This window comes from Diabrotica undecimpunctata, chromosome 8 (genome assembly GCF_040954645.1).
Source record: "Diabrotica undecimpunctata isolate CICGRU chromosome 8, icDiaUnde3, whole genome shotgun sequence".
Taxonomy (NCBI): Eukaryota; Metazoa; Arthropoda; class Insecta; order Coleoptera; family Chrysomelidae; genus Diabrotica; species Diabrotica undecimpunctata.
Window position 1 is genome coordinate 125409647 of NC_092810.1, and position 20845 is coordinate 125430491.

General features: G+C 32.5%; 2 protein-coding genes and 1 non-coding gene across 4 annotated transcripts in view; 2 read left to right on the top strand and 1 right to left on the bottom strand.

Annotated features, from left to right (window-relative positions):
* Positions 1 to 51: 51 nt before the first annotated feature.
* LOC140447956 (uncharacterized Golgi apparatus membrane protein-like protein CG5021) lies at positions 52 to 13587 on the top strand. The gene is made up of 5 exons (XM_072540923.1): positions 52 to 217; positions 284 to 357; positions 1109 to 1343; positions 2442 to 2555; positions 7900 to 13587. The coding sequence occupies exons 1-5, from the start codon at positions 203 to 205 to the stop codon at positions 8104 to 8106; spliced, it is 645 nt and encodes a 214-aa protein (XP_072397024.1). The 5' UTR covers positions 52 to 202; the 3' UTR covers positions 8107 to 13587.
* A 5532-nt stretch (positions 13588 to 19119) lies between these two features.
* On the bottom strand, positions 19120 to 19211 carry TRNAI-UAU (transfer RNA isoleucine (anticodon UAU)). Its single transcript is given in 2 exon segments — positions 19120 to 19155; positions 19174 to 19211. It is a non-coding gene; the product is annotated as a tRNA-Ile (tRNA).
* Positions 19212 to 20160: 949 nt separating this feature from the next.
* Tmf (TATA element modulatory factor) overlaps positions 20161 to 20845 on the top strand; it is a 39322-nt gene continuing 38637 nt past the window's right edge. Inside the window, exon 1 of one of the 2 annotated variants that reach the window (XM_072540925.1) lies at positions 20161 to 20598. In XM_072540925.1, the coding sequence (XP_072397026.1) occupies positions 20337 to 20598 (262 nt within the window). In that variant the 5' untranslated portion in view covers positions 20161 to 20336. The remainder of the gene's footprint in view (positions 20599 to 20845) is intronic. The other variant, XM_072540926.1, reaches the window with a different exon arrangement.

Sequence of the window (20845 nt, forward strand, 5' to 3'; positions counted from 1 at the left end):
TGACAGTCCGCACCACCTGCGGTAGCTAAGGCCAAGCAAATGAATGAAAGAAGAAGAAGCATACATATGAAATCGGCAACGACAACATAGAGACAGTATGATGTGTATGTAAATAAATTGAAATATTTTTAAGTAAAACACTTTTAACGTGTTATGATAATTGGTTATCTATCCACGATATCAAATAATCTCTACGTTAGTGATGTCGTCAGCTTCAGTGAGTAAATAAACATTTATCTGATCGTTTCAGTTCAGTATCTAAAAATTGATTTTCGCTTTTCAGATGCCTCTCTTAGAGGATACCACAGCCTTTGGCGAAGATGAGGGAGAATTTGGTGTTAAAAAGGATGCTTTAGCGTAAATATATTTATATTATATATAATAAATATTTATGAAAATTGGAAACATATAGGTTTGAAATTATTCTTCCACCTTTACATACTTATTACTGTTTTCTTAAAAAGGTTTTTGAGAAACTTATTTAGTTGCTAATCAAGCTTTACAGATTTTATTTTTAGTCGTCTCTGTAGTACATTTTATCATATAAAAACAAAAAAGAGTAGTCATAAAGAAAATACACAAACATATAATAATAATTCCATGAAAAAATTTAAGAAAATAAATGACTATGGAGAGTACCTGATATTATTCTGTAGGGTCTTAAAACATTTTAGAACAAAAAAGAATATCCGATTATAGCATAACAGGAAAAGTATAACACTGCTAAGTGAGATATAAACTGTTGAAGTGAGTTTTAAGGGCATATTAAGATATATAAAACATAATGATATATACAAAATAAAGTTCAAAAAGAAACGAAAGAACTACTAATAGAAGAATATAACATAAGACCTAATTAATGAAGAATATCATAGGTGTAAATATATCAATCCTTATAGAAATCAGTCTGTTTTGTAAATATAATATAATAATAAAGAGTCTTTCTTCCTATTTACTTTTTGAGATGTGTATATAGTTTATCAAAACTGTTACAAACTTTTTTTAATTTCTCTTTGAACTTAGAAACTTATCTAAGTATATCTGTAAATATCACAATTTTCCTAAAAAGATTCTGAGTGGTTCTTTACGAATTATTTATTTGTTTTAGGCATCCATACATTACATTTTTTCACTTAGCTTTCCGTGGAGCTGCCATAGTAGCATACTTATTATGTGAACAGTTTACTGCAAGTTTTATAACAAGTTTTGTTAGTGTAATTTTATTATTATCAATGGACTTCTGGACTGTAAAAAATATAACAGGAAGGTTAATGGTTGGATTAAGATGGTGGAATTATGTGGATGAGGATGGCAAATCTCATTGGGTATTTGAATCTAGGCAGGTAAGATTTTAACAAGAATAATATACCTAGTAAAAGTAATGTACAGTTTCTTCATTAGTTAATATATAATAGTATTCTAATACAATTTGATATTGTGTGATATGTTACAATCCTAAAAAGAGTACAATTTTGAGATTTAGAAGATACTAGATATCTTCAAATGCAAAATCAAATCATTAAAATGAAATAAAGAGTTAAAGCACAAGTAAAAATGTATATACACATATATACACAAAGAAAGTAATAGAAATTTATGTTATCCAGAAACAAGCCAGACTTATGTAACTATGGACTGAACACTTCTTATAGTACAGGGAAATAAGCAAAAAAGGCCCTGTTTGGAGCTGTGACAAATCCAGATATATGACAATTTTTTTTAGTTATTATAAGCCTATGTAAAGAAAATGTATATATTCTCTGCAGAGATTTCGGCATCTTTTTTTAATTATTAACAATTTAGTTTAAAAAGTGCCATTTTTTCAATTTTTTTGCTTATCACTGAAAAGCTTAATATTTGAGGTAAAATTTTTAAAAGTTAAAAACTTTTAATTAAGAAACGCAATGTCAGCATTGAAAAAAAAGAGTTCGTAGTTTTTTTACAAAAAGTTTTACAAACTTTGCAGTTTAACAAGATCCTCTGTGAATTGTCAAAAACATGGTTCAAATTAAGACTAGTAGTGGTGAGTAGGTATAGGGGGAACCCACAAATCTACACATTCGAAAAATGAAAATGCATCTTCAAACTACTACAATTTTTTATATCTCCAGATCTACTCAACGGATTTTGATCTTACTTTTTTAATTTTTATGTACTCGTTGCATACATTACAAATATGCGATTTTTTTAATAAATTAATTATTTAATAAACAGTGGAATTTGTTTAAACAATTTATAAAAAAAAAACACTCAAAAATCGATATTTTTTGGAATACTATCATTGTTAACGATAGGAAAAGTATAGAAAAAGTTAAAATACTGGTAAAAAAGGTAAAATAATGTAATGCCTGGTGATGATATATGTGATAGCTCACTTGTAACATAAATTTTAAATATACTGACATTTTTGTCACACTTTGTGTACTTTATTTTTTTTTTAGAACAAAGTAAATGAACGAGAGGCTCGCATCTTCTGGGTTGCCTTGGTTATAACCCCATTATTGTGGTCTTTTCTATTTATTGTAGGATTATTTGGATTCGAGTTTAGGTGGTTGGTAAGTTTCTTGTATTATTGTTTTATTAAAATGTTTATTAAACTAGGAGAAAATTATATTTATGGGATAAAGTAATATCAATCAAGAGAAAAGATGTACATGTGTAAAGTATAATGGATTTATAGACAAAATATTTTAATTTAAAAACTATATCTAAACAAAATAAACTTGTCGAAATTGATATGAAATCAAACTCGATAAAGAAGTTGAACACCTGCAGAAAATTAAACAAAAACAAACAAAAGGAACACTGCATAAGTTCTCGAACAACTAGGAAAACAATGCGACGTTTTAAATTCCATAATGGTTTGGATGTAGTTCAAATGAACTCAGGCACATAACCAACAAATTTATAATTGCCAGAATGATTTCCAATCTCCGATAGGAGCAGAACTTGAAGAAGAAGGAAATCAGTCTATTCATCTAAGATATGCTACCTTAATGAATTTTAAAGTTACATCTGCGTCATAAACCTTGCTCTTTTGTTCCTTCATATATTCTTAAGATTTTTGCTCGAAACATTTAAACATTCTTGGCCCTTTTGTGTAGTGCCTGCTAAGAAAAGGGTAGTATCTACAAAATATTTGTTTTAAGATAAATGGAAGTAAAGTTTCAAATTGGATTATTTTATACTTAAAAATGGATTATTTTGTGGTATATTGTGGTTGTATTGGTGTGGTACTACCTTTGCTTTCAAAGAATAAAATCATTGCAATAAATCAGTTTTTAATAAGAAATATCACTTACTTCTTTTTTGACTTAATAAATGCCAAGCAAAAAGGCAGTATCTACAAGTTACTGCTCTTTTCCTTAGCAATGTAAAATTAACAAAAGCAGAAACTACACTTTTCTGTTTTTTAAACAAGTTGTTTTTTTTAAACAATATTTTATTAGCTAGTAAGGCTAAAGGTCTAAAAAAATTAAAAAAATATAAAATTCTCAAACAATTATTGTCAATTGTCTTTAACATGTAGATAGTCTGTCCCAGAATACTTTTCTATTTTCTGGAATAATATTTTGTAGCACTTGAAGTAACTGGTCTTTCCTTTCCATTGGGAATTTTTTAGGTGAGACTAGTTTCGCTGGTTCTGGTATCCCAGTCTTCAAAATCCTTAGTTGCAAGAAATCAAGCTTCTTGAAGTCTTCTGATTTGTCATATATGCTTTTATACTGTAAGCTGTGCTTACCTCTTTCAAACTTCATCTGAACAATATCTTTGAGATAAGGTCTGTCTGGCTTGGCTTTCATTTTCACTTCAGGCTTCCAATTTTTCCACACAAAAAAATGATTTTCTTGAACATTTTATGTGGAAATAGCATAATTATCTTTTCTAAATTTGCACTAAATATAATTTCATTGTTTTTGTTAGTTTCGTTAACTCTCTGCAAATTCTTTGTATAATGTCCTGCTGTCTTTGACTAGTTTGTCATGGGTTTTCCAAGTATTACACAAATATCACAGTCTTCAAACAAATTATCCTTATTATGGTTATGCAAATTAAAGTTCTCACAAACCTCACACTCCTCATTGCCTAGTCTTGCAAATGAAATTCTTGTTCTTTCAAGATAAGATACGTCTGTACAGTTCATATGAAACACCTGATTTAAATTGTGGGTGTTTGATATTGAAGTCTCTGTGTATAAGTTTAATATTCAAATCATTCGGTAAATATTTAGTCTCTCTCTCTCTCTTTCTCTCTCTCTTTCTCTCTCTCTCACGTCTCCCTCTCGTCTAGCAAGTTTTGCTCTTCTGCTGCCCTCACTTCATCCTCCCCCTTTTCCGTGGCCTTCCTTTTGGTCTTGCGGCCTGCATTTTACTATCTAGGACTCTTTTTGGCAATCTTCCGGTCTCCATCCTCACTACATGACCAGCCCATCGAAGTCTCTGAAGTTAAATACTTGTGTCTGGCATTGTTATCTTTAGTCAACAACGAGCCTAGGTATATGAAGACCCTCCATATCTAAATTGTCAATTATTATTCTCCTAGGTGTCTGGTTGTTTGACCTAGTAAAACACATGTATTTGGTTCCATAGACAGAATTAGTATAGCTATATTAAATTATTTTTTGAACACTAAATGTAATACAATAATTTAAAAAAATAGTGTTAATTAACAAATAGAGGGGCAGTTCTTTCTCTCATATCTACAGTAAATTTTTTCGGGTATCTTCATAATGTGAGGCTCAATCAATCGCATGTTTTTTTCTTTAATAGAGAAAGGTTTAAACAAATTATTGAGTTTCCCATTTATATTTTATTCCGGTTTTATTGTAAACATTCTATTTGATGGAGTATGCTATGATAAAAGCTGGCTTTTTCACCCACTTTAATATTATTTTGACAGGACCTTTACAATGATAAAAAATTCTAGAACCATATTCCACTATTGGTCTGCAAACAATTTTATAAATGCTGGCAGCAGTGTAAAATCATAATTCCCTCATTCTTGTATGTTAAGCTTCGAAAGTGTTTGCTCTAGATAATTTTTCTTTTTATATGAGTGGCTCAGAACCAGCAACAAATTCACTCTTTTGAGATAATTGAGAGCAAAGTTAATAGGTTATATACATTTCTAAATAAAGTAAAATAACTACATTTTGGGGTTTTTCTATAAGATAAACTAAAATAATTCAGGTAGAATAAACCAAAAAAAATATTTCAAAATTAGCTTTATTTTTAAAGAAAAAAGGAAAAAAATGTTGTATAGGCGTTTTTCGCACTACCAAACTGAAAAATATTTTGAACCAAAAAAGTATTAATCCGTATCTTCTTCTTGAATCTGTGTTAGACCTGTATCCATCTCATTGGTGCACTTGAGAGTTTTAAAATAGTCGTGGTGGATATTAGACACATCAGATCTTTATTTTTCTCTACTGTTATCCCTCTTCCTTCGGGAAATAATAAATCTAACTTCATATATGGATTTGTTGAAGGACGACCACATATCTTTTTCATGAAGTCTACTGAGAAAAATAACTATCAGTGTTGTAGTTATATTTAAAATACATTTTTTTTGGCTCAAATTGTCTTAACTGAATCCAGGAAATTTTAAGCCATTCTACTTTTTCTCCTGTATTTACTTTCTTTGGAGACCCTCTTCGGGAAAGGAAACATCGTAAGATACATAAAAGCCAATAGATTAAGATGGGCAGGCCACGTGGTACGGAGTGATGACGACAGACTGATTAGCAATGTGTTTTGGGAAAGACCAGATGGTAGAAGATCGACAGGAAGGCCTAGAAAAAGGTGGAAAGACGCAGTCAGGGAAGACCTGGAGAAGATGGAACTAAGGCCATGGGAAATAATAGCACAGGATCGGAATCAATGGAAGGCAATAGTAAACGCGGCAAAAATTCACGAAGAGTTGTAAAAGCCAATGATGATGATGATTTACTTTCTTTCTATTTACGATGTCATGCTCCAAGTTTTTGGTACTGAAAAAATCATTTTTTTATGAGTACACATTTTAGACTCCTTTTTCTTTTTAAGATATTTATTACGTTTATCCAGTTATCTGGCACAAATATATTTTCGTAATATTTTTTTTTCTTGTCAATGGCACCAAAATTTTGATCACAAGTTGAAAAACTGTTCAGACACAAAAATTTTTTTAGATTTATTTCCTTTACATTGCTTCTTTTCATTTCATTAAAAAGACCTAAAACAACTTTTATACTCCTATTCTGTCCTCCACAACTATCAGAATATAAATTTAGAATGGATGTTGTTACAAGCAAAAAAAGAAATATACATCAAAAACTGCAGCATGTTTTTCTTCTTTTTTTTTGCGGCTTCAGTTTCTTTCTTCTTTAATTGCTTCACAACTTCTGCTTTTTTTGGTGAAGGTTCCTTTTCACTTCAATTTTAGTTTTCTCTTCCCCTTCATTTAATGTTTTGAGCAGAGTTTTAAAATAGTCGCATTTTTGTCCTTTTGTGGCCTGTGAAACGATAGATTAAAAGAATTCAAACTATCAGTAAGTAATTAAAAGAGACAATGGCTTCTTTTCCACAACTTCACAAAATTTTTATAAGTTATTCATTAAGGCCATGTTTAAATTTGGAGGAAAATATTTTTTATTTGTGTGATGCCTACAATAATGTGGTTCATATACTGATAATTTGTTAATACACTTGATTAGCTACTCTGCATCATCTCTATTTATCTTATTCTGTGGTGCATGTTTACCACGTTTATCCGAAATGAGAGTTCCCGTATATGCATTTCTGTTTAGAGCATTTGTTGTTTTGCTATCGCTAACATCTAAGACGTTTTTAAAAAATTCTTTACATACTTTGTGGTCATTTCTATTTTCATCTTGTAAACTCCTCGTCTTCTGTTTTGTTGATGTTTCCTTCTTTGTATATTTTCTTTTTGCAGATTCAACAGTAATTTGACCAGAAAGAAAACCATCTTTTTTCAAATATTTGCTGTTGACGATATTCACTTATTTTATCCGAGCAACTTAGATGGCAAGTTCTACAGCAACTTCCTGGTTTGCATACTTTTGGACGAACAGTCTTACCTTTATCTGAATCATGTTGTTCACCCTTCATAACTTTTTGCTTTCTTACAAACTTTTTGGTCAACTTAGTATTGGACTTTCGTTTTCAAGTGTTCGACGCCGTTTCAGATATCACATGGTCGTTGTCATTATCTGAAATAAAATAAAATAAAAAAATGGTATACAAAAATTAACTTTAATAAATAAATTAAAGTCTATCGTGAATCATTTAATTTATTTAAAAAATTCATGATAACGTAAAGCCAGAATAGCCTATAGAACAATATATTATAATACAGTTTTTTAAAGAAATAATTTAAAAAAATCATTTTGTCTTATTCCGAATAATACAAAGTACATACCTGTTGTCTTACTATCACTTTCACTAAGCTTATACTCCTGTTCTTCATGAAAATCGGAAAAAGAATCAACATCACTCAACGGCTCGGCCATCTTGAATGCTGTATTGTATAGGCACGTCTTGCGTTTAACGAAAGTGACATTTGTGTTTTGCAATATTTTTAATAGATGGCAACACGGGTTCTAAAATTATCTGAAGTATAGGCATGCTTTAACATTATTTTCTCTTATTTAAAACGATGCTTGCTATATAAAAATATAAAAATTCATTAATGTTTATTTGAAAATCATCAATAAACTTAACGTTTAGTTGTAATTGACAGGTGACAACTTTTGAGTGTACTTATGTATAGTAGTCATGTGATTGAAGTCTTTTTGGTTTAATGATATTAAAATTATTGAATTTCTTATGCAATATTTTATTTCTCACATATCGTTAGATGAACTGAGTACAATTAATTTTAACAAATGTTATGTTTTAGTTGCTAGTAACAATTGCATTGATTTTAACTGGATCCAATCTATATGGATACGTGAGATGCAAGGTTGGAAATAAAGAAAGCGTCAGCAGTTTAACCTCGGACTTTCTTAGAAGACAAGTTCTACAAAACGCGGTCTCTCTAATGTCGCGTCAACCTGCAGCTCAACCAGCACCCAGCCAGCCAAACTTGCCAACAAATGTAGTCTAATTATACATAGATACAAAAGTAGTTTGAGAATGGACAAATAAACTATTATTATTAGGGTCTATTTACGAATATAAAAAGTAGAATCCTGAGCATTTGAAGCAACGGGGAATAACTAAATACCAAAATCAAAAACTCTACGAACTGTGTACTGTGAGGGGTAAAATTATGGAAAAAATTAATTTTATTTTTTAAATCTTGTAAATTTTGTTGTCGAGCGTTGTAAATTCAGTTTTATGTACTTGCTTTTGCACTAAGAATACCTCTAAAGCAAAACTACGTTTAAATCGGGACGCATTTGAGCCAGTAAATATTTTTAAACTTCTAGTGGGACATATTTATTCCGAGGGGGCCGAAAGGGTTAAAAACTTCTTCAAGCGTTTTAATATTAGACAACATTAGGGACTAATTTACTTCTCATTTAATTTAATACATTTTAATAAATCAACGGGGGTGATCTAGATTACAAGATTTAAAAAATAGAATTAGATAATCAAAAATATTGTTGTCGCTTCAAATATTGCCAAAAGATAGGCGGATGGCAATTTGAACATTTAATTTAAACCAAAAGCAATTTTTAATTGTCAAATAAACATTTGTTCTGCTTCCCCACAGCAGTAAAATGTATCTTGTATTAAATAAACTACACTTGCGAGTAAAAAAATCGACTCAAAAGTAAAATAAGTTATATTTCTTGACTATGCTGTTTGACTAGTCTATATCCACATATAATGTAAAATTAAAAGTAAACTATCGTGAACAGAATGAACTTTTATTGCAATTTTGCAGTTTTATAAAGTTAGTAAGTAAAGAACATAACAAAGATAACTTAATATTGTATGCGAGAAAACATGTTGTGAATGAAAGTCATTATGTAATGAATATAAAGGTAAATTAACATAAAAAATCAAAATTAATACTGAGTATTTAGTCCTCTGAGTTGTATTACACTTTCCATGCGATCTCTTAAGGTCCTTATTAAGTTTCTGAGTGGTTCCTGGGGTGCTCCCATAGGTGCTCGATGGGATTCATATCCGGACTCAATGGAGGCCAGTCCATTGTTGTTATATTGATATTGACCAGGTAATCTTTCGTATTCCGCGCTGTGTGACATCGAGCGATACCATGCATTAGCATGAAGCGGTCGCATATGTAGCAGGCTTAAGGAACAACATGGTTTTGGAGAATATCTGTAATATAACGATCCGCTGTCAAACTCCCTCCGTGACCACCACCGGGCATGAACACAAGCTCTGTTTTTCATTCTAAAGATATACCACCCCAAAATATACACCAACCACCTTCATAGCTCACTGTTTCGACACTGTAGCACTGAGCAAATCGTTTTCCGGGCCTCCCATAGATGCGTCGTCTTCTGTCATTATAAAAGCTCATTTGACTCTCATCGGAGATTAAAACTTTGCTCCATTGACCAAGGTTCCAATTGACGTGTTCTCGGGCAAACTGTCGATCTTGTTTCTGACGTGCGTTTAATTTGGGCACTGTGTTAGCTCGTCTGGGAGTCAAAGTGGCAGCCTTAAGTCTTCTCCCAACTGTCCACTGAGTGACAGTGACACCTCGTACATTCCTCTCAGGAAAAGCACTCAGAACAATGAATCCATCATCCCAACACGTCGCCGACCCGAACCGGGTCGTCGACTGTAGCTACCGGTCTCCTGGTATCGACGGTAAGTCGTTGAGAGGCGACAGTCTTTTAACCATAACCCTCTCATAATAATGCAATTACCTGGGCCGCCTTCACTGGTGAAGTATCCATTTATAAAATATTCACTTACTGCACTTGAAGTGTACACACACGTCAGCGTTTGAAAAGCGACTAAGACGACCACCGGCAAACTCATAGAGGTGTACATTGCGTATAACATGCCCATTACAATGTTTGCTGGATTCCCTGTGCAGAGAAGTAAGCAAATTTTACACGTTGCCAATTTACATAAAACAATTATTTTTTAGAAGCCCTATAATGGACAATATTTTTTTGCATTAGTTGTTTTAATTCAAAGTAACACAACATAAAATTACTAAGCATATAATCTAAAACTACTAAGCATAATCCAAATTATCGAGTGAGTCGATTTTTGTGCTCGTAAGTGTACATACATACTTCTAGTTATGTAAATTAATTTAATTCACAAATTAAATATTTTTTAGCCACCCTGTATAAATAATTGTGTTACTGTTTATATGACTGAATAGAGAATTGCATATTCTTTCAAATGAGCTAGCAAACAATTCCCAATTATTATTGAACAAATCATCGATTACGCCCCAGATGGATAACGCCATATATGCCAAAAAATCATAATTTAAAAATAAAAATCGACCTGTTTCGGGATTTATCTTCAAAGTCGCCTGTTTTCGAAAAAATCAATTTATTCTATAATTTTGCCCCTCACTGTATATGGTTTTAATATTTTATTAAGTTTCATATAAATGGTGTGAATTATATGTGATAAAGTGGTATGGGAAATATTGTACATAGATTTCATTATAAAAACTAAGATCTTTCTCTGTCAGAGAAGTATTTCTATTCATTTGCTTCGTATTGTTCTTGTAAAGTGTTTTCATCGATTGAAAACGATGATATCCTGCTATTCTCTGTCTTACATAAAGCAATGTTTTTTTTCCAAAACATTCCGTGTTGTGATTTTTTACAACCTTTTATGGTCGTAAAGCGTTTCATTATGGTCTCCCAACCTAGAAGCTAATTAATTCAAGAAATCTTCACTACATTATAAACTTATGGACAAAAATATCGAATATTTTGGAATTTTCCAATTTTTTTGTAGTCACTATTATTTCAAAATAATTTTATTTTGCTGATGTTACCATACATTTATTTAATTGGTTTGAAATATTTTGATGTTTATTTTGACGATTATTTAGCGTTTAGTGTCATTCGTACATTTTATCATAAAAAACATTCTTTAAGTAAAGGAAAACCCATAGTAATTCGGTTATTTTTAGTTTAATTTATTAACTTTAATTAAATAATATTATGATTTCATCATCATCATCATTGGCTCCACAACCCATGGTGGATCTTGGCCTGCTCAAGGATAAGTCTCCATTCTCCCCTATTCTTCGCCTTGGCTTTCCAGTTTCGTCCTTCCAACATTCTCAAGTCTTCCTCCACCTGATCCTTAAATCGTGCTCTGGGTCTGCCTCTCCTTCTCACTCCATCTATTCTTTGGAATATTATGATTTAACTAAGTTTAAAACAAGTATGCCACCAGTTCGACACTGCGATGAAGCCCAAGCAATACAGATTCTAATTTTGTACGAGGAAGGATATACACAAAAAGATATCGCACGACGTCTCAGGAGAAGTCAGTCTACAGTTTCGAATACTTTAAAAAAGTACCACGAGACAGGAAATTTTGTTCGAAGGCCTGGTCAAGAACGCCTAAGGTGCACAACCGCAATTGATGACCGTTTTTTGGTTGGTCAGAAATGACCTACGTAATTACCACAAGTTAATGTGAGTTTAAAAACAGTTAGACGAAGATTAAAAGAAGCAAACTTAAAGCCTAGACGTCAGACTATCAAAGCTACACGTCTTCTCCAAAATCATAAAGATCGTCATTTAGAATATTCAAGAACATATATTCAGTGAAATATCGACAACTGCAAAAATACTCTTCACTGTTGAGACAGAATCGTCGAGAATGGTCGAGACCACTTCTACAGAACAGTTGGAAACGATTCACCACCTGCAATCTCACCCAAACCGTTAGTTTTGGAGGTGGTGGTATAATGCTTTGGGGAGGTATTAGTGAGGAGGGAGGCACCGCACTTGTGGAAGTGATTGGACGGATGACTATTGACTCTTACGTTAAAAAAATTCTGCAAGATCATGTTTTGCCATATGTTGGTTACATTGGTTATGACATATTTATGTTAATGCACGATAATGCTCGACCTCGTACCGCTGTCATAGTGAGTAAGTATCTTTATGATGTCTAAATTCGAAGATTGTGTTGGCTAATGTTTAGCCCAGATTTAAATCCAATAGAGCACACGTGGGATCAGGTAAAACGCCGCATACGACAAAGAAATCCCGTTTCAAATACGATAGAGCAGCTTCAGCTCACTGCACAGGATGAATGGAATGCAAATCCTCAAGGATATGTCCAAAATATACTTGCAAGCCTGCCGAGAAGGTTGCAAGCAGTAATAAGGGCTAGAGGGGGGAATACTCGTTACTGGTCATGCAATTGTTTTAGTTAAAAAGACTTGTTTAATCAATTTATATTATCATTTAAGTTTAGAGTAAAATAACCTTAGTTACCTAACATTAAGTATTAATTTTTTCACAATTTGCTCCGCATAAAAACCTAAAATTGTTCATTAAACGTTGATAAACTTCTCTTCACAATAAACGGCTTAATTGATCAGAATTTATTTTCAAAAAAATTAGAAAATTACAAAATATTCGATATTTTTATCCATACGTGTATTATATGAGTAAATGTAGCTGTAACAATGGGTCACTCTAGTAAGAAATCATAGTATCACGAAAATGCCTTCCGAAATCTTACACTGATTGAACCTCTAGCTCATACGATTTCTTGATTATAATGTAGGTACTTGTTGTTCTATTGTCTTGGCACTCGTTATTCGGGGTTTTATTGATGTTTTCTACACTGGATCATTTGAATGTTTAAAATTAAATAAGAATGGTCATGACTCTTTAAAGCTGAAATTTAATTAATAGGTTTATATTCTGACAGAAACCCATGAGTTGATTTTGGTCTTTTATATTTATGACTATCAGATCCATTGAAGATTCACTGAACAACCCTGTATTTTCCAAGACAAAGATTTTAGTTTGCAAAAAAGTTCTACAACTCATTTTACTTTTTGCCTGCAAGCTGTATGTATTTTACGATTCATACCTACATCTTCTAGATCGTCTCGACACTTTTTGTAAATACGAGTAGTACTTGATATTTGGTTCGAGATACACTCCAGGCAGGTATTTTTCAGTCATTTATGAGCGACTAAATTCTAATTCATGAGAGAATCGAGTCTGCCGATGAATGAATAGTATGGTGACATATAGGGTCACCATGGCTTGACGAACACCCATTAATTGATCCGCACCGGAAAGCGTAAGACGCTATAAAACCAAAACTTACATGTTCGTATGCACTTTATATTTGATGAATTCAATTATACGTTTTTTGTCAACTCTCAAACTAATCTAGATTTTAAGTAATCTATACATTCTTATCTGGTCTTAAAAATAAATGTGATTATTAAGTTAATGTTTGCCAATGTTTTTTTAATATAATGTATTATTATATTGTTCATTTTTGTTAAAAATAGACTAAAGACAGGAAAATCACTTTTCCTATTTTAGTTACTGCTTCTTTTATAACTTATTACATTAAATGTAAAAACTATTTAAAATATTTTTTAATAAATTTAGTTTTTTGTTAATAAATATAAATAAAATAATTGAAACTGTTTTATTTTAACTGTCCACGCAGGAAAATTTATTTTTAAAAAATATCAAGCATTTCAAAGATGTAGAAATGAAATTCGAAGTGTATGAACATACTCTAGTGTTATGTTACCTATAGTAGCGGGGGAAGGGAAAGTCAGATAGATTTTGTGCTGTGTAGAAGTCAGCTAAAACAGGTTACCACCAAAGGGTGACTGTGTAGCTAATCACCGACCGGTGATAGTGGATACGGAGATAAAGGTGAGACGGAAAGGAAAACAAGTAGGACACCAGAAAGTAAAGTGGCGGAAGGTAAAGGATTTGGCAATAGTCTTTAAGAGTAGAGTGCTGGAAGAGCTTGAGGAAAAAGATAAAGAAAAAGGTAAATTACTGTTGGGAACCAACATGTAGTGCGATTAAGAGAGGTAGTGCTAGGAAAACATCTCGTAGAGACAAAGAAACTTTGTGGTGGAACGATAAAGTACAACAGAAGGTTAGAGAGAAGAAAGAGGTATGACAGGTCTAAAAGAGAGGAAGATAAGGATATATACAAAATAGCAAAGCGCACTGTAGCTACTGCTAAGGAAAGATCGTCTGCACAGCTCTATGAAGAGTTGGAAACAGCCGAAGGGATGAAAAGGTTATACAGGATTGCTAAAGAAAGGGAAAAGTCATCAAAGGACTTAACCCACGTGCGGCAAATTAAGAGTGCAGATGGAAGAGGGTTAACAATCGATGCTGAAATAAAGCAAAGATGGTATGAGTACTTTGGAAAGTTATAGGATAGGATAGCAAGTTGTCGAGGCGTTAAATAGAATCAAGAATGGTAGTAAGACCTGATTGAATACCTGTCGATGTTTGGAAGGCTCTAGGGGAGGAATGGGTTGATATTTTGTGGCAAATGATGAGAAGGATATGGAGAAAGAAAGGATGCCCAATGCATAATGAAAGAGAGAGAGAGAGAGTGATGGTATCATTCTATAAAGATAAAGGAGACATTAAGGACTGTAAAAACTATAGAGTAATAAAGTTAATGAGGCACACAACGTAAGGAGAGAGACATCGATAGGAGAAAAACAGAAAAATAGAGATAGTGTGGGTTTATGCCAGGAAGGAGGACAACAGACGCCTTGCTGCTTTGAGACAGTTTATAGAGAAATACGGCGAGAAGAAAAGAGAGCTACATTTGATATTTATAGATCTTAAAAAGGCGTATGACACAGTTCCTAGAAAAAAATTATGGAGATGTATGAGAGAAAAATGGGTTCCTGAGAAGTACGTAAGGCTCGTGAAGGATATGCATGAGAGAGCGTATAAGGTAAGGACTTCTGTCGGATTGACCGAAATTTTTCCAGTTTAATCTTGTTATGGATGTACTGACAGAGAAAGTAAGGGAGGGGGCTCCTTGGTCAACGCTCTTGGCTGATGATATTGTGTTACTAAGTAGAGGAGAGCAAAGAAATGTTGAGAAGTTGGAGTGTTTTAAAAGGGCTATTGAAAATAGAGTACTTAAGGTTAGACATATAATTGCTTGGAGAAAAACTAAGGCGAATAGGAGAATTTGAATTCCTTAACTCCTACTTAATGGAAAATGGGACACTAGATCGTGAAATTGCCCACAGGATAAAGGTTGGATGGTTTAAGTGGAAGCGAATGATCAAGGTACTTTGTGATCAAAAATCGAGAAAGGGTTGAATGGAAAGTTATACAAGAGTCTGGTTAGACCTGAGTTGGTGTACAGCCATGAAGTGTGGAATGTAAAGTAGATTCGGAAAAGAAGATGGAAGTAGTTGAAATGAAAATGTTACGGTGGATTTGGTAAGACTAGAAGAGACAGGATAAGAAACGACTTGATAAGGGAAAGAGCCGAGATGACTACAATTTCAAAAAAATCGGTTGCCTGTAAAGTCGGTTTTACGGGCGAAGATTTTACGTGACAGCGTCTTTTTCTCGGTAGAATATTTATTGATATGAATATTATTAAATTGCACAATAGGACAAGGAATTGAATGAAAATAAGAATTGCACAAATTTTAACTATATATTTTGACTAGCAATACGCGCTGTTTCTTCTCAATCGACTGAATTACGATTGATTGCAGAGTGATTTAAACTAATAATTTACTTAACACTATCAACATTTGTCAATAGTATGACATAACCTATAAACTCAGTTTCTCAACTTTTGTGTCAATCTAACAATGGACAGTGGAAGTGTGACGTCACAACTGTCAATTACTTTCCAAACAAAAGTTGAAATCCCAATCTCAAGACTTTTTAGTTTCTATAAAGTTAATAGTTTGCTTCCTCTGCTGCTTTTTCTTTTAAGTATAGTGTTTTTTACGATAATACCACAGTATACTGTGATAATACCATCATAATTCAGTGTTCTATTTCTATGAAATATAGTTTAAAAGTTTAAATTAAAGACATTCTAACCTTACTTTATTGATACATGCATTTTATTGTTATTTTTTATTTACACAACCTTGTAAAATTATTGTAGTAACTATTAGAATACTTAGATATTGCAAAAAGCGGAAAGATTCTGTAAAAAAATGAAAAAATAACGAAAAATACAAATTATCCACACTAAACAGGGTTTGTTTGGAAAGTGAAACTGACAGATGTCAATTCACTTCCACGGTCCATTAATCAATCAATCATAGTTTACGATAACGAAATATTAGTGTACAATTATTTACCTTTATTGTTGTAGTTGTTGTAAATGACGAATCTAAGCACTCCACATTTTCACTACAGACACAGCTGACGATACTTTAACCACACGTGTGAACTTGTATTATGACGCTTTCTCGGTTTTCCAACGCCAAGAACGCTCGAGAAAGACAGAGACACAAGCACGCACCGATTCAACGCGCCTCATTCTCTAGTGCTGCGCGCGCAGCGGACCGATCATGTTTGAGTGGGAGAGAGACGCAAGGCATTCGCCGGTCCGGCGGGCCTCTCTCTCGTTCGGTGACTCATCGTAACAGACGTGAGCGGGCGTTACACTTTTTCATGAGTGACTCCGAGCCACAACCTAATTTAAGACGTTGTCACGTCAAAAAGATTTAAGAACAAAGACTTCAATGGTTTGGTCATGTCAGATGTAAAGAGAGAGACGTCCCCTATGTGGAAGGAAAAGGTATTTTGAGAACGATTTCCGAAGTGGAAATTGAAACGTCAATAAACGTACTTTAACCTTTAATTGTGGCTTATTCCCATTTAAATAGTAATTACTTTAAAATGCCACAAGAAAATAGCTTCAGAACAATAACATTTTACAGTGAGTAAGGTAATTTTAAGCCTACACAAAAGCTCTTGTCATGTAGGCACACAAGGACTACTTAGTTTGCTTCTCGAAACATATTGGACTTTGGGGGTAGACGGATTGTGCTGTCCATTTTAAAAGAATGTGGTATGTGCAAGAGACAAGAAGGGAAATCGTTCGAAGTACAAACTGTCGCTGGATAAGACCCTCGGGAATGAGGGAAGGTAGTCCAGTCGCACTATCCATAGCTGGGGTGGACCGGAGCATGTAAGGATCACGGTCCGTGGACATATAGATCGTATATGAACACTAAGCTAGAGGGAAATTACCTTTTATTGAAATGCAAATAAATGTTTACTAAAGCTAAGAATCTGCAAATAAATGTGGATTAGTTTTAGAACTAAGAATCTGCAAGAGAAGGTTGTTAGTTATCACACCTAAGACTAATTAATGCAAAAAGAAAAAAAAAGGTAAAATTTGAAAAAGTAAAAATTTTTCTAAATTTCAAAAAAAACAAGTGTGATTTCTAAGTGTCAGATTTCGCTCAAAATGCGATATAAATGTTTGTCGTAGTGACTTAGGCACGAATCAACAAAGACATTCAACAAAATATTAATATAAAAAAAGTTATTAACAATTTTCGAATATCGAAAATTTTTCTAAGTCGAAAAGACCTAAAATGTGAAAAATAATCCTAATAATGTCTTAGAAGAGAGGAAAAATGTATCCATCAGCGTAAGAAGAGGAAATACAAAAAGAACACTCTTAATGAGATACAATGTTTATTCGATAAAAATGAAACGGGGAAATACTATAAATCCTTAAATACTACCCGTCGAGAATTTAAATCACGATTAAAAATTTGTAAAGACACTAACGGTGAAATTCTACACGATAAAAACTCAGTTCTTAACAAATTTGCTCAACATTTCAGCGAATATCTAAATATAAACGATATTGAAGGAGGTTACAACATAGAAAATCAACAAAATCTACAACATCAACTACACAGTGAAGATCCAACAAGAGAAGAAGTGTCAAATGCGATCCTAAAACTAAAAGACAATAAAGCCCAGGAATCGATGAAATCTGTTCGGAAATGTATAAAAAAGGTGGTGATCAACTTTTTGCAGCAATCCATAAACTAATAGTATTTATATGGCAGAATGAATGGGTACCAGAAGAGTGGCTAAAGGGAATAATAGGTCCGTTGCATAAAAGGGTTGATCAACTGGAGTGTAAGAACTATAGAGGCATTACTCTGTTAGTATCTGCGTATAAAATCTTCGGCAATCTATTGTTTGAAAGACTTAAACATTTTACAAAGGATATCTTCTTCTTCTTCAGCCTGTATTCCTCCACTGCTGGACATAGGCCTCTTCCATTTGCTTCCATTAATTTCTACTCTTGGCAATTCTCATCTACTGCTTGCCCTCGACTTGTTTGATATCATCTGCCCACCTCTTCTGTGCTCTGCCTACTCTTCGCCTGTTCTGTCTTGGTCTTCAGTTTGTTAATTTCTGTGTCCATTTTTCGGGATTATCTCGGGCAACATGTCCGACCCATTACCACTTGAGCCTTGCTATACGTTCTGCGACACCAGTAATCTTTGTTCTTTCACGAATGTCGATATTTCGAATCCTGTCTCTCAAACTAATCCCTAGCATGGCCCTCTCCATCGCTTTTTGGGTTGTACTGAGCTGCTCTAAGGTTTTCTTTGTAAAGGGCATGGTCTCCAGTCCATATGTAGTTACAGGCAAGATACATTTGTCATAAACTCTACGTTTTAGACACATTGGTATATCTTTATTTTTATTTCTTTTTATTTATTTCTTTTTATATAAAAAAATTAAAATTTACAAAGGATATTGTTGGTCAATATCAATGCGGATTTACTGTATATGACAGTGTGAAAAGAACTGCATTATATAATGCAATGATAGACTTTGGTTCATCTGCTATATTCAGCGTTATTAGTCTCCAACTTTCAAATTTGTTTTGGTTTCGCATTTTCCATACTTATTAATTTTCTCTTATTTATATATTGTTTGGGAGATTATAAGAAACTTGAAATATATTTGAAAGTATTTAGATTAATATTTTACAGTAAAAATATTCTATATGAAATACACTTAGATACTTATGAAAAAAGTGTATTTTCAAGTTATCTTGGTGAGGTGTTAATTTTGTACTGATATATTTTTAGTTCTTTTTTTTTAATTAATTAATGATTTTAGTCTTAAATTTGACAATTTAAAAAACAAAAAAAATGTGCTCCAGGTGAGGCTCGAACTCACAACCCCGGCATCGCTCACGACTACTGTCTTATAAGTACCGTGCGCTAACCAATTGCGCCACTGGAGCGTTGGAAGTTTAGATCCAAATTACCTTATATGAACAAAAACTAAAATGTAACTTTTGCAATAAAACCAAATTAAATAAAAATAATTTTGGTTTGATAATAAAATGTTATATATTCTAAATAAATTCTAATGCATTGTAATATATATAATGTTAAATTCATTAGTTTCATGTTAAATAAAATACATAAGAAAACGTTTTTTGTGCGATTTAGGATACATTTAATTTAAAATACGCAATATTAAAAGTAACGTTTAAAATAATATTTTATACAAGATTGTTTTATTAAAGTGTTAAATATTTTAACTTTTTGAAATTTTTTATAAAAAATTGCTGAAATGTCATCTGTCTTCTGTCTATTGGACTTTTAAATGCTGAGATTTGAAAATTGAATGCTGCCGCACTTTGCAATTTATTCATATATCTACTGATATTTACAAATTAAGGCCGAATACGGATTCAATTGATCAATATATTATTATTATACATACCATCATTTTTGGATTTTAGGTCAACTAAATTTATAGAACAGATTAACTCTAGTATTACATCATTAATTGACTTGAAAACTCAACTAGAGTTTATGTCGTGAAATTCGATCATTATGCAACCTGGGGATACATGGGAGTACATAAAATGAATTTAAATAAAACGTATTTTAAACGATTGAATAAAACGTATTCTTACTATTATATTTTCACTGTTTTGTATTTTATGGATTGTTTAGATTATTATAATATTGTAAAGAGTATATTAATGTTCATAAAATTGCTTTGTTTACATAAAACCAAATTTTTATTTCTATAACGAGGGAATAGAGTGTCTAATCAATTATAAATATTATTTTTTCACAATTACTGATTTTCGAAACGGAATTTTGGCAGCGGTGGTTGAATTATCAAATTAAATATGTCAGATTCAGTTCCTGTCAGTTTCATGTCAGTTTACGTCAACAAAATTTTGTCAACACATTTAGTGACCTATCCATAGATAATGATTCCAGTTAAATATTAATTTAAGAAGTTGTTGTAAGTTATTAAACAGAACAATAAGTATATGAAACATAATTAAAGCAAAGAATGTATATTGCATCTTTTGTCAATTTTTTACTAGAGGATATGATCCAAAATGAGTTGGTTTGATGCTGCTGGTTTAGCAAATATAGCAAAATCCGCTCTCAAAGAGGCGCAGCGGACTATAGACAAAGCTTTGGATATTAAAGATGATGCCACAATTGCTCCTGCAAATACTCCAATAGATCCAAATATAGAAGACTTTTTTGGCACTTGGGGTATAACTCAACCTAGTACAAGCAAAGATGAAAAACAGCAGATTTCTACTCCCAGTTCCAAGGAAAAAGTTTCAAATAGCATTTGGGGTTCGTTCACAGGTTTGTTTTTAAATGAGTGTTGAATGTACTGTAATAATATAACAACAATGCTTTTGGGACACAAGTTAAGAAAATAGCTTAATATATAGGATGCCACATCATGTATGATTATAATCACTTTCTGTTTAGCTTTTTTGAGCACATTACTTTCTATGCGCTTCTTCTGGGATGATTTTTTATGTTTGATGTATATATATCTTCCCTAGATTGTATGATCCCTATAGATTTTCATATGGGGATTCACTCA

What these genes read in the sequence shown, in the direction of transcription:
- LOC140447956 (XM_072540923.1), top strand. An exon ending in GGGTATTTGAATCTAGGCAG is followed by an intron (nt 1,344 to 2,441) that starts GTAAGATTTTAA and finishes TTTTTTTTTTAG; the next exon opens with AACAAAGTAAATGAACGAGA. An exon ending in GATTCGAGTTTAGGTGGTTG is followed by an intron (nt 2,556 to 7,899) that starts GTAAGTTTCTTG and finishes GTTATGTTTTAG; the next exon opens with TTGCTAGTAACAATTGCATT.